The following is a 13,612-nucleotide window of genomic DNA, read 5'->3' as shown; positions in this document are numbered from 1 at the left end:
GCTTGCCTTTCCTTTGATAAACATAACTTTTATCTGTGATTGTGAAAGGTAAGAAGATAATAGACTAGATATAAATATATACACCAGTATAACATACATTTTACCTTTTCCTTTATAGATTGTCTTGAAAAGCCTCAGTTGAAATGATGTTGCTGAGTTTATTTTCAGTTTCCAATGTGTACTTAATAAACCTTTGATTATGCAGGTTGGAAGGTACTACAGGTTTTTTAAAATCTTTGGATGCTTCACAGAATACTTTTCTTGTAATATTTCCACGTTCCAATGTGGTGCAAAGAATAATCACCTCCTTCTATGTAGAAGCTGAATACTTCATCCTAAGAAGGACATCATCAGTCCTTTGTGTCCTTTGGAATATTGGAATTGCCATATGAGACCAGGCAATTGTTCCTTACAGTCTAGTGTACTATCTCTGACAGCAGCCAATAGTCAGTGGTTCAGAGTAAGGTGCAAAAATCTCCATAATGGACAAATACGGAATACATGTCCTTAGGGGAAGTTTCTTTCAACCACCTATAAGCCACTGGTTCCCAGTGGATTCCACAGTTTAATTATAATATGTTCAAATAAATATATATTCCTCTTGTCCTTCAAGCTTCTTTCTTTCAGTTTGTTTCCCTTTGCTTTTGTATTATATGAGCGGTTAAATAGCATCACTCAATTTGTCTCCTCTAAGTCATTCATTATTTCATATAATTCAGTATCTACTATATAAACTGAACAGTCCTAGTGTGAAGTCCTGTTCCCATTGGAGATACAATCTTTTCCGTTTCTCTACATGTAGAAGTATCTCCAAGTCTCTGACCATTTTCATCACCCATCTCTGAATTCTTCTTTGTCTGCAGTAGTCTCTACTGAGACTTGTTGATCAGAACAGAATATTCCAGGAATGAAATCATGGCCCTATTGAAATCAAGGGAAAAACTCCCTTTGACTTCCTTGGGGCCAAAAATTAATGTTCATTGTTTTGACAACCATTGATTTATAGTGTGATTATAATAAATTTTTCAGAGCTTCAGTTTTCATTTGCTGTCCCATTACTTATGTATCCAAGCATTTTGTTTTGATTTGCCTTTACCGAAACTGGCTAGCTTGTCCCTATTGCATCATGTTAGACTAGGTGTTTTATAACTCGTTTAAATTCTTATTTGAATGCATTTACATTGTACTTGAGGAAGACTCACTGGTCTGTAATTCCTATACTCCATCCAAATATAGTTACAACACGTATTGCCCTCCAGTCCTTCAGTATAGAGGTTGATTTCAATGAGAAATTGCTTTTTGAGTTTGTGTTATTGACTAACTTACTCATTTATAAAATGTACCTCTGCGATGATCTCATGTTGTTCCTCCTCCATATCAGCTATATTTTCTATTCTCCTCTTTACTATCTGATGCAGAGTTACCTTAGTAATATTGGCACCCCTAACTGATCTCTGTCTTACTTGAGTGTTCCTTGATAGTTGGTGAAAAGAAAAGGAGTACTTGTGGCACCTTAGAGACTAACAAATTGATTTGAGCATAAGCTTTCATGCGCTACAGCTCCCTTCATCGGATGCATGCAGTGGAAAATACAGTGGGGAGATTTATATACATAGAGAACATGAAACAATGGGTGTTATCATACACACTGTAACAAGAGTGATCAGGTAAGGTGAGCTATTACCAGCAGGAGAGCGGGGGAAGCGATGGGGGGGACCTTTTGTAGTGATAATCAAAGTGGGCCATTTCCAGCAGTTGACAAGAACGTGTGAGGAATGGTGTGTGTGTGTGTGGGGCGGGGGGAATAGTTTTACTTTGTGTAATGTCCCATCCACTCCCAGTCTTTATTCAAGCCTAAGTTAATTGTATCCATTTACAAATTAATTCCAATTCAGCAGTCTCTCGTTGGAGTCTGTTTTTGAAGGTTTTTTGTTGAAGAATTTCCACTTTTAGGTCTGTAATAGAGTGACCAAAGAGATTGAAGTGTTCTCCGGCTGGTTTTTGAATGTTATAATTCTTGACGTCTGATTTGTGTCCATGTATTCTTTTACATAGAGACTGTCCAGTTTGGCCAAAGTACATGGCAGAGGGGCATTGCTGACACATGATGGCATATATCACATTGGTAGATGTGTAGGTGAATGAGCCTCTGATAGTGTGGCTGATGTGATTAGGCCCTATGATTGGGTCCCCTGAATAGATATGTGGACACAGTTGGCAATGGGCTTTGTTACAAGGATAGGTTCCTGGGTTAGTGGTTCTGTTGTGTGGTGTGTGGTTGCTGGTGAGTATTTGCTTCAGGTTGGGGGTTGTCTGTAAGCAAGGACTGGCCTGTCTCTCAAGATCCGTGAGAGTGATGGGTTGTCCTTCAGGATAGGTTGTAGATCCTTGATGATGCGTTGGAGAGGTTTTAGTTGGGGGCTGAAGGTGATGGCTAGTGGCGTTCTGTTATTTTCTTTGTTGGGCCTGTCCTGTAGTAGGTAACTTCTGGGTACTCTTCTGGTTCTGTCAATCTGTTTCTTCACTTCAGCAGGTGGGTATTGTAGTTGTAAGAACGCTTGATAGAGATCTTGTAGGTGTTTGTATCTGTCTAAGGGGTTGGAGCAAATGCAGTTGTATCGTAGAGCTTGGCTGTAGACAACGGATCGTGTGGTGTGGTCTGGATGAAAGCTGGAGGCATGTAAGTAGGAATAGCGGTCAGTAGGTTTCTGGTATAGGGTGGTGTTTATGTGACCATCACTTATTAGCACCGTAGTGTCCAGGAAGTGGATCTCTTGTGTGGACTGGTCCAGGCTGAGGTTGATGGTGGGATGGAAATTGTTGAAATCATGAAATCATGGTGGAATTCCAGTCCTTGCAACAAAGCCCGTTGCCATCTGTGTCCACATATCTATGCAGGGGACACCATCATAGGGCCTAATCACATCAGCCACAATACTATCAGAGGCTCGTTCACCTGCACATCTACTAATGTGATATCTGCCATCATGTGTCAGCAATGCCCCTCTGCCATGTACATTGGTCAAACTAGACAGTCTCTATGTAAAAGAATACATTGGACACAAATCAGACGTCAAGAATTATAATATTCAAAAACCAGTTGGAGAACACTTCAATCTCTTTAGTCACACGATTACAGACCTAAAAGTGGCAATTCTTCAACAAAAAACCTTCAAAAACAGACTCTAATGAGAGACTGCTGAATTGGAATTAATTTGCAAATGGATACAATTAACTTAGGCTTGAATAAAGACTGGGAGTGGATGTGTCATTACACAAAGTAAAACTATTTCCCCATGTTTATCCCCCCCCCCACACACACACACCGTTCCTCACATGTTCTCCCACCCTGATTATCACTACTAAAGGTTTCTCCCCCGACCCACTCTCCTGCTGTTATAGCTCACCTTACCTGATCACTCTTGTTACAGTGTGTATGGTAACACCCATTGTTTCATGTTCTCTATGTATATAAATCTCCCCACTGTATTTTCCACTGCATGCATCTGATGAAGTGAGCTGTAGTTCATGAAAGCTTATGCTCAAATAAATTTGTTAGTCTCCAAGGTGCCACAAGTCCTCCTGTTCTTTTTGCGGATACAGACTAACATGGCTGCTACTCTGAAACTTGATAGTTGGTGGTTTCCCCCCACTTCCTAGTTTACACAACCCTTTCCCCTCAAAACTTTAGCATTGTCTCTGTCACAAAGTTCCCAGTTCAGTGCCTGATAAATTCAAACATCTTCTTCTCATCAACACACTGTGACTTTGAATTTGGCTGTGTACTTGGAACCAGGCACATTTCAAAGAAAGCTATAGCAGAGGCCCTGAACTTCAGCCTACTTTCTAATCTAAATTTAGCTTTCAAGACTTCTCTTCTACACTGCTCTAATTCACTGATACCCAGTATGTACCACAGCTAGTAGAGATATTGCATATGAGGCATACATTAACTCAAATGCATGTGGATAATACAAATAATATTTTGCTGTGATTATGACAAATGTTATTTCAAGAAAAAAATTGATTTTTCTGCATAGAGAGATAAAAAGGAATTAATATAGGTGATCAGTAAATCCTAGACATTGAATTGCAAAGAGGTCATTCCTACTTAAATGTCATTTCCATAATGCACTGGTTACTCAGTTCAGCTCACATGCAATATAGATCCTAGCCATATAGGTGGGATCTGTGCCATTTCTAGTTGCACAGTCAGTTTTCATGTATTCATGTATTAATGTACCTTCTATATTTTGGCTATGCTTTCTATCATTATCCCTTGTTGCTGTTTTTTGTTGGGTTTTTTTTATGCCTTTTCTGTCTGTGCAATATTAATTGGCTTAAATTTATGTAACTTGATTTAATTAGATAGGAACATAGGACTGGGAGGGACTTCTAGGGTCCTGAAGATCAGTCTCTGCCATCTCAGGCAACCATATCATATAATCCCATTCATAAATTGATTATGCTCTATCTTAAAACAAGTTAGGCGGTTCCAGAATCTCACTCTTCTGATGGTTAGAACCTTCTAATTTCCAGGCTAAATGTATTCATGGACAGTTTATACTCATTTGTTCTTATGCCAGCTTAGTCCTTTAGTTTAAATAGCTCCTTTCCCTCCATGGTGCTAACCCCCATGACATATTTATGGAAAGCAATCATCATCCCTTTCAGCCTTGCTTTTGCTAAGCTAAACAACCCAAGTTCTTTCAAGAAATCCACAACTTTCACACCTAATATGCTAGTCACGGAATGGTTTGCATGATCACCACATACCCTGCTGACAGTATTTTGAATTATCAAATTCCATACTGTCACAGCCTGTCTAAATCTCACAAGTGTACTCCAGTCTCCTGGAAAGCATATCCCATCTAAGGAAGTTTACCCATTCAACCCACATTGGTTCTTTCTCAATCTGCCATCTGCTTTCTGAGCAAGAGGAAGGGAGAAAACTGTTCTAAGTTGTGCCCTGCCTACAGTGTTTCTGTTCAGTGTCTTCAGAATCTGGCCTCTGTCTGCACATCCCATCAATCTGCTCTGGCCTCAAGATGCCGTACAGTAGTGAGGTTCTGAGGGCCAGGGTCTGCTTACACCCGTCATACACGTATGTCATTTGGACACAAGCCAAGTGGTCAGGCATTCTGCACAATAAACTGTCTGCTTTCAACTGATTTTACTTCAGTCCACAAACAACTAATTAAGCAACCTACTACCCTTACTGCCAAACTCCGCTGTGCTCATTCTGTCAGAGCCACTCTCTGAGCTCCAGCTACTGTAGCTATATAAATTTATATTTATATTACCACCATCACCATAGTCTCTGGATATTTCATAGACAGCAGCCTCCACTGCCAAGAAACTGGATCCAATTCTGTTCTCTAACATTCCCTACTGACTCTAATGCGGCTGTACTGATGTACATGAAATCAGAACTGGGCACTTTGTTTTTGATGCCAAACTATTCCAGTGTAGTTCTTTCTTTAGAAATAAACTTAAAGTGAAAAACTATAGATACATTCTCAAAACCTGTTTTCTTTACAGACTTTTATCAAAATAAACCTCACCTCACAATTAGAAATAATTCTGTTTATTCCCTATTTTCCATATCTCTTTAAGAGAACCATTATTTGTGTTCTTTATAGCTCAGAAACTAATGCAAGAATTCCCCTTTCATGTCAACAAAATGAAGTTTTCTCTAACGCTTTCATATTTGTGCTACTGTTGCCAAGGACAGTGGTGAATTTCTTGAAGTTATTTTGAGAACACATGTATCTGTCAGAAATTGTTATTGGTACTTTGCCACTCTCAACAATGCCATTTTGCAGAGCTGATACAGCAGATCATGATATTAAATCACAGTGATTAAGCACAGATAAATCCACAACAACCAGTTGCCCCACTTTGCACGTGTGCTTTATATCCACCCAGCTCTGTTGGAGAGACCATCTCTATTCAAGAAACAATTAGACTCTTAGGTAATTATGAGAGCTTTTGATGAATGCCTATAGTGGCATGCTGGTGGATAATAGCTAAAGCATTATATTACACAAACAAAAAACGGAGAATTATTTTCTTTTGAGAACATATTCCTCACCCTACTATTCCTACAAGCACTTCATGTTTTGCTTTTCAATGCTGCCATTGTGAATAGCTGTAAAACATTTATTTCATTTAGAAAAATCTCCTTAGACTGAAATAGTAATGCTTTCCTTTCTCCCTCCCCCCTCCCATATGTTTTATATCTTGACAGAGAGAGACAGGTGGAATGTTTTTGTGGGGGTGGGAATGAGCAAAATGAGTTGAGGTATTAATAAGAACACATTTTGGTACAAAATGATTTCTTTACTTGTATATTTACAGATTGTTGTGTGTCAAGATGCAGAAATGTCCAATTGATTGGAATGTTAATATTCCTATACAAACACTAGTTGGACATGTTATAGAAGTGTTATTTTGAAGTGATGCAAAAGTAGCTGGTAGTAACTGATAAGACCATTATGTATACATTCCCATTTTGCTGTGACGAGTTTAAAACAGCCATAAAGAAGCCCGTGGTATGGAAAAAGGCATGAAAAGTGGATGAAAATGAAACAAATAAGCAAAACCAGGTTTCTGATCAGGAGTGATACGTTCCTGGCCACAGGAGTTATTGAATAGATAGTCACAGAAGCTTGTACTACTATTTAAATACACCAAATAACAACCTCTCCATTCTACTCAGGAGTTACTTTTATCCTAGAATCCCCAAAAGCCATTTTATATAAGGATAAGTTATACCTACCAACTCCAGACATTTCAGGAACACTGGCGGTGTACATGTCCTTTGTAAATTTTGGTTCATTGTCATTGATATCATGGATTTTAATGATAAATTCAGATTCCGGCTCCACTTGTCTTCCAGTCTTTCTGTCTATAGCCTTGGCACGTAGCACATACAGGGACTTTTCTTCTCGGTCCAATTTCTTTGCAGCATGAATATCTCCTGTATTTTCATCTATAATGAACAGACTGCCAGCCCCATCTCCTGTTAATATGTATTTTAAATTTCCATCTCCTTTATCTTGGTCAGTGTGTAGCTTCAGGGAGGTAGAAAAGAAGAATTCTATAAATATATGTATTGTTATTACAGACCAAATCATTTAGCATATATGAATAAGTCTGTACAAATCTTGACTGTAATTGGGGTCAGCAGTGGTTATCTTCTGTCTCACTGTTGGAAAAATTATAAATTTGAGACTCAGTCACACACATAAAATATCTCTAAACAAATTCATAAGGACACAAGGGAATGTAGAAGATAATACAGTAACATTTATAATAATCCAATGATAACAAAAATGATGTTTCTTTCAACAGTCTGTCCAGAAACCCAGAGAAGTCTCATTATTGAAGATAAGAGACATCTAAAACTCTCAAGTCCTTTTTGTAAGATAAAATTAGGATTTATGTGTAGAATAGAACCAGTTGCTTTATATCAGTGATGAACAGATTGGTGTTAAGGATTAGAGCTTTCTGAAATTCCCAAAAGCACATGTAAAAGTTCTAAATGAAGAACCTTACAGTTTTATTCCATTTTTTTCTTGAGGGTCATCTATCTCAGTTAATGATTTACTCCCTCCCCCCAACCCCCACCCTGTGGTCCCCCTATATACAAGAAACAATTTTCAAGAACATTAGGGGGTAAACTTTCAGAGCATTGCATGGAGTTTAGCAGCTCTCTTCCTGTTAAAATTAAAGGGATGCCACATGGCTAAATCTTTTATTCTTATTCTTCTCATCCTCATAATTCAGCATATATGGAAATACATTTCCTTTTTTAAGGACATCTGTAATGTGTAGTCAGCACAGTTTTCATCATCAAGAAATCCCAACTATGTTGCATCCTACTGGCATCTGACAAGGATTTGATAACTTGATGCGCCATGATATTATTTTGGTTAGACAAAACCACATTAAAAGAAAGATTCCTTCTGTCCATTTTTAAATGGGCACTCATCAACCTAAAAAAACAAACAAACACTGCATGTTATAAGTAGGTGTTCTTCAAGATCTAGTTCCAGAAAATTTCCTCAATACTATTTATTTTTCTGCTGGTATGTTCATGCTACCACGCTTACTCTTACAGTTTCTGTCTCCACATCTTCTGCTGTTACATTTTCCTAATACTCTGACTGGCTGGGTTCTTGCCAAAATGAGGAATAAAATATTAAATGGAAGTTACTGATTTTTAGTAATTCTAAAAAATGGAGTTACTGATACAAAGGGTCACTGTACTGAATTCTGCATTAAGTACCTATTTATTTTCCTCTTCCAAGGGCCAAAACCTGTTCATTTTACTCGTTATCAGTGTGGCTTTGTTTACAGTAAGACAACTAGATGAAATAGTTACGGTGTGATGACAATGCTAATGCTACCTGTTTCTGATCTATACTATACTTCAAACCATTGGTTGCATGACTGTAGTTAATGGCTACTAACATTTCTAAGGTTTACATAGTACAGAGTGAAATCTTCACCCTACTAAAATCAATGGAAGTTTTACCATTGACATCCATGGGGTCAGGATTGCACCCATAAGTGCCTGATCCTGCAATTACATCAAGGGAAGTATGATTCGATCTGTACAATGGGACATCTTACATGAGCAAATCAAGCAGGATATAAGCTATAGTATAAACGTAGCATTGGCTCAATGGTGAAACCCATATATATATATATATATATATCCCAATCTCAAAATCAATATCTCAAAATACCAATATGGTATTTGGACTTTGTGCCTGTGTACACACACAAAGTCCAAATGCTGTTTTGATATTTTGGTATCCACTGTATGTGGAGTATAAGGAAATGCCATGCAGAAAGATAATTTAAAAAAAATATTGGTCATGATACATTTTATTTCAAGAATAAAATGGATTTATCTGAATGCCTAGGTTAAAGTAAATCAGGTTGATGTTAAATAAATCAGAGACATTGATCACAAACAGGTCATCAAGTGCTATTTCCATGCGCACTGTTATCTTATTTTATCTGTAACGTTGACCACAGCTACATATGTGGAACTTGCGCACTCAGTTTTCACGCATTAATAAATTAACATACTTTGTATATTTTGGATATACTGGTAATTTCTGTCATTGTCCCTTGTTTCTTCTTCTCTTTCTTGTATCTGTGCACTGTACAAGGTATATAACTGCTGGCTTAAATTCATGTAACCTTTTTAGTGATTATTTTTCCTGGTAGATGCTTATTTGGAATTCCCAGGCAATAGAATATGTGTATATAGGTTCAGACCTAATAGGACTATTTATATATCTATCTGGGGCCTGATCTCACATCTGCCTGCATACAATACACCTGTTGGGCCTGATTCTAGAAGTGTTCTGTATATGCAGCTCCCACTAACTTCAAAAGAAGTTCTACCTGTGGAAGGCTTTCACATCAGGCAAGAAATCCTGGCCCTATTAAAGTCAATGCAAGTTTTGCTGTTGAATTCAGTGGAGCTAGCATTTCACCCTAGGCTTTCATTAAGTAGTATCATAGGCAGCTTACATGCTCTGTGCTTTTCAAATTATTATTTTCACTGTTATTTTTTAAGTTAAGGACAATTATTTTAATTACATCACTGATGAATCCTTAAGATCCTTAGGGCCAAATTCAACCCTGGTAGAAGTAAATGCAATCCCACTGAAGTCAATAAAGTCACTGAAGTCATTTCAATCTTCTGTGCTGCCCGGCTGCATCTGGTAATTATATTACCACGTCAATGCAAGCTTGAATTCTTATTCAAAGATCTAAATACTAAGATTTTCTACACAGTATATGATCTTCATTTGAAGAATCCTTTCATGGGTGGCTTAAGCATTTTTTAATCTTTGTATGTTTTGCCAAATAACTCTGCTTTCAGTATCTTCTTAATTTTTTCAGATTAAAAAGAAGTTTGTACTTTATCTTACCTTGTAAGTGTTTTAAGTCAAGCTAATAACAATAAAAACTCAAATTTACATAGTGCTTTTCATTACAGTCCTTTTCAAACAGGAAGTGATATACAATCTTGACACTGAAAGATTGCTTCACCCACCTCATGTATTCAATATCTGCAGCTGTTAAATTAGTGGACAATGACACTATATAACAGCATATGAACTAGAGAATGCCCTCTTTTATCTTCATATCTTCTATGTTGTTTTCTACCCTGGGAACCCACTCCTTTTTCTTGGGCACTATCCAACTCCCTCTAAAGTTAATGGAAAGTCAAAGTTGCATTTGGCCCATTGTTCTCCATGTGACTTTCCTCTCCTCATTCACATCCCTTCTTGGCATACATTTCTTTCATGACTCCTTTCTTTGATGATCCACCAGTCGTACATTCATTTTTAATTAAAAACAAAATAGAAGGGACAGTGCGTAGAGCCCACTTGATGTTTTGACCATCAGTCTTTGTAGTAGGTATATTGAACTTTTTTTCCTTTATCCAATTGAGACTGTAAGACCCTTGGAGAAGGGATTGTCTTCCTCTATGTTTGCATAAAGATCAACACATTGTTCGATCTCAATCATTGCCAATTTGCCAAATTGAAATTGATGGACACCTGCATGGATTCTGATCCACTAGTCCACCTATCTAGCTTCTTGGCAGACCTTGTGGTGGAGAGGTTGGAGCTGGTGGTTCCTGTGCTTCCAGGGTCCTTATCTTTTCGGCTACCTGCCTGGCAGGATACTGAGAAGTTGAAAAGCTTGGGAGCTCCAGTTACTATGATCCTGAGGAGCCTGGAAGCCCAGAGAGCATATGTCATTTTGGAAACATCAAAATATTTCCGCTGTGGCAAGGTTTTAGTGTTCCTAAAATAAAATATTATGGACTTACATGTCCACACACAAAAAAAGTTTAGAGAGTTGTACCAATGTGGAAAAACAAATTTTCCAAAAACATGACTTTTTTTTGTGGACCTGGAAGTCCCTTTCCCAGGCAGCTCTACAAATAAAACATCCCTGTGAGACTGCATAGAGGTATTTAAATAGAGAGAATGCAATTACACAATTGCATATTTTATTGATTTAATATTCCTTTTCTTGTAAAAAGTGTCATGGAGTTTTTAATAGCCCGACGTGATCCCGAATCTCAGCCTTACCGCTTGCATAAAATACAGCACATCCAGTAACACTGCAACAATATCACCACATCAGGGAGAAACAAAGTACTTTTTTAGGGGTCTTCCATTCCACTTTTGAATCCTCCTTAGTAGATAAAATCTAAAGGGGGTCACAGCAGAAGGTAATATGTAGGCAAATATTAGTTTCTCAATCTTCAGATGCTCTTATAGATCATTATTGTGAGAATGCTAGCCTACTTATAGAGAAGGAAGAGATTTAGATAGCATGTATATACTTTGTATAAAAATCCATGGACTCTTGGATGATTACATTACACCTCGACTGAGAACCTTTTTGAGGAATGCTCATCACTTCCTTAAACTTTCCTTTTGGACATAGGAACTTGATGCTAAAATTCAGAAACTCAGTGAAATATTTCTAGGAAACAGTAAGTCAGTTTTATTTTTATTACAAAGCCCAAAAAGCAAGAAGGTTTAACATGGTTGTACATTTTATTTTTTATGTTTCTAATTTTGAGCTGTTATGTTATTTTTATAGTAGTTCCATAATTTTCCAAAAGCATATTATTCCATTGGAAAATGCTATTTCCTTGAAATATAATTTTTTTGTGGGAATGTGTTAACTTCAACAATTTTGTTTAGAAAAAATAATTTGAATAAGATGAAAATATTCTATTTCAACCTTATCAGAATGCAATGTTTTGATTTTTCATTTCAAATGAGATTTTTTGAATTTTTTATTTAAATGTTGCACTTCAATACAATCAAAATGTTTCATTCTAATTTTGAATATTATAGAATATTGTTGAGTAATTTATACTTTTTTATTTTATATTATACTGTCTGAAATCTGAATGAAACATTTTGATTTTCCTGAAGAGGAATATTTTGACCTGAAACAAACAGACACACAATTTGAACAATATATTTTGCAGGAAATTTCATTTTTCGTTTGTTTGTTTGTTTGTTTCCATTCAAATCGCAAATGAAAACAAATTTGGAAATGTCAGAATTTCCAAAAGAATATAAATTCCAGATTTCAACCAGCTCTGTTTATTTTATGATTCAGCTCTTGGAAATATCACATGAACTATTTACAACAAACTAAACTTTTCAATAGTCAAAAACATAATTTAAGGAAAGATGAAATGAAATTAACTATTCCTTTGCACAAAGCCCATCTTAAAACAACAACAGCTGGACCATTCCAACTTTTTTTTTTCCTTTTTAAACGTAATACAGTGTTCATGAAAGATTTTGCCACCCTGGAGGGTAAAATCCTCTATCTATCTATTCTTTTATCACTTATAGCCTTGACAGTGACTTTTAAAGTTTGCTCATGCTGCCTCTTCAATGTACTTTGACCCCTCCATAACAGTTAAGTTTCCTTGACCTCTCGTCTGAAACTAGTCACAAAGCTGTCAATCAGTTTCAATAGTGATTTTGGTTTTAGAGACCACCTGCCCACTAGGAATTGTGTGGAGACAATCTGCTCATTTCATGTAGACTACCAGGCAGTATTTGATGTCCAGACATTACTGATTTGGGGCTATGTTTGAACTGGCAGCCTGTGATAAAAGGTTCCATATCCGTTGGCATTGCTCTGTCAGTAACACTACTGGAAGTATAATCTGCAACACTATCACAACATAGTGCATCTTTGTTTTCTAGCAAATGTAAAAATCTTTCTACTTGTATTAAAAACTACAGGAAAATTCATTTGCCTATGATAGAAAACATAGGAAACTTGCAGTATGATAGTTTTAGACATCATCATTGTGTTGTTTTTATTTAGCAGTTACCTGGTTTCCTCACTGAAATAAAATACTACTTTGTAAAATGGAGCAGTGGCACCATTATCATCTAAATGCAAAATGTACTGCATTATTTTTGTTAGAGTGGTTGCAGATAGTATTGTACATCTTTATAGCCAAATGAATCTAGTTATAAATACAATTATACCAATGTCCTATAATTTAATTTTCACTAATCCACTATCCCGCTATTGTTTCTCTTCTACAAAAGTATTTAAAATTTGACATCGAAAATACTTCTACAACATTTCAAGATTCAGTTACTCCAAAAGAAGCCCACAGTGGGTCACATACAAATATGATTTGAAATATGTATGTGTTACAGACACAATATATTGTCAAGCTATTATTAAGATATGCATTTATTACTAAAACCAAGTAATAATAAGAAGAAAATAATTAGCCCAATCCTGTTCCCATTTATGTCAACAAGAATAGTGTTGAGCCCAACGCAAATGCCAGATATACATGCGTATAATTCATAAACTTTTGCAAATTCGGTATCTTGTGTGTGCGTGCGTATATGGAGTATATATATTTGGGGGTGTTCACAAAAAAAAACAAACACAAAAGGGCCCCTAATACATTCAAACTGGTATATATATATATATATATATATATATATATATATATATATATATATATATATATATATATATTGGAAGTAAGTAACATTTGATA

General features: G+C 36.5%; 1 protein-coding gene across 1 annotated transcript in view; it reads right to left on the bottom strand.

Annotated features, from left to right (window-relative positions):
* Window positions 1–13,612, bottom strand: part of CDH9 (cadherin 9) — a 95,280-nt gene that overhangs the window by 45,831 nt on the left and 35,837 nt on the right. Inside the window, exon 2 of the mRNA XM_073329465.1 lies at window positions 6,782–7,076. Within this exon, the coding sequence (XP_073185566.1) occupies window positions 6,782–7,076 (295 nt within the window). The remainder of the gene's footprint in view (window positions 1–6,781; window positions 7,077–13,612) is intronic.

This window comes from Lepidochelys kempii, chromosome 2, assembly GCF_965140265.1.
Source record: "Lepidochelys kempii isolate rLepKem1 chromosome 2, rLepKem1.hap2, whole genome shotgun sequence".
In the NCBI taxonomy this organism is placed as follows: Eukaryota; Metazoa; Chordata; order Testudines; family Cheloniidae; genus Lepidochelys; species Lepidochelys kempii.
The sequence above is the reverse complement of the archived record's forward strand: the minus strand, read 5'-3'. Positions and strand labels throughout refer to the sequence as shown.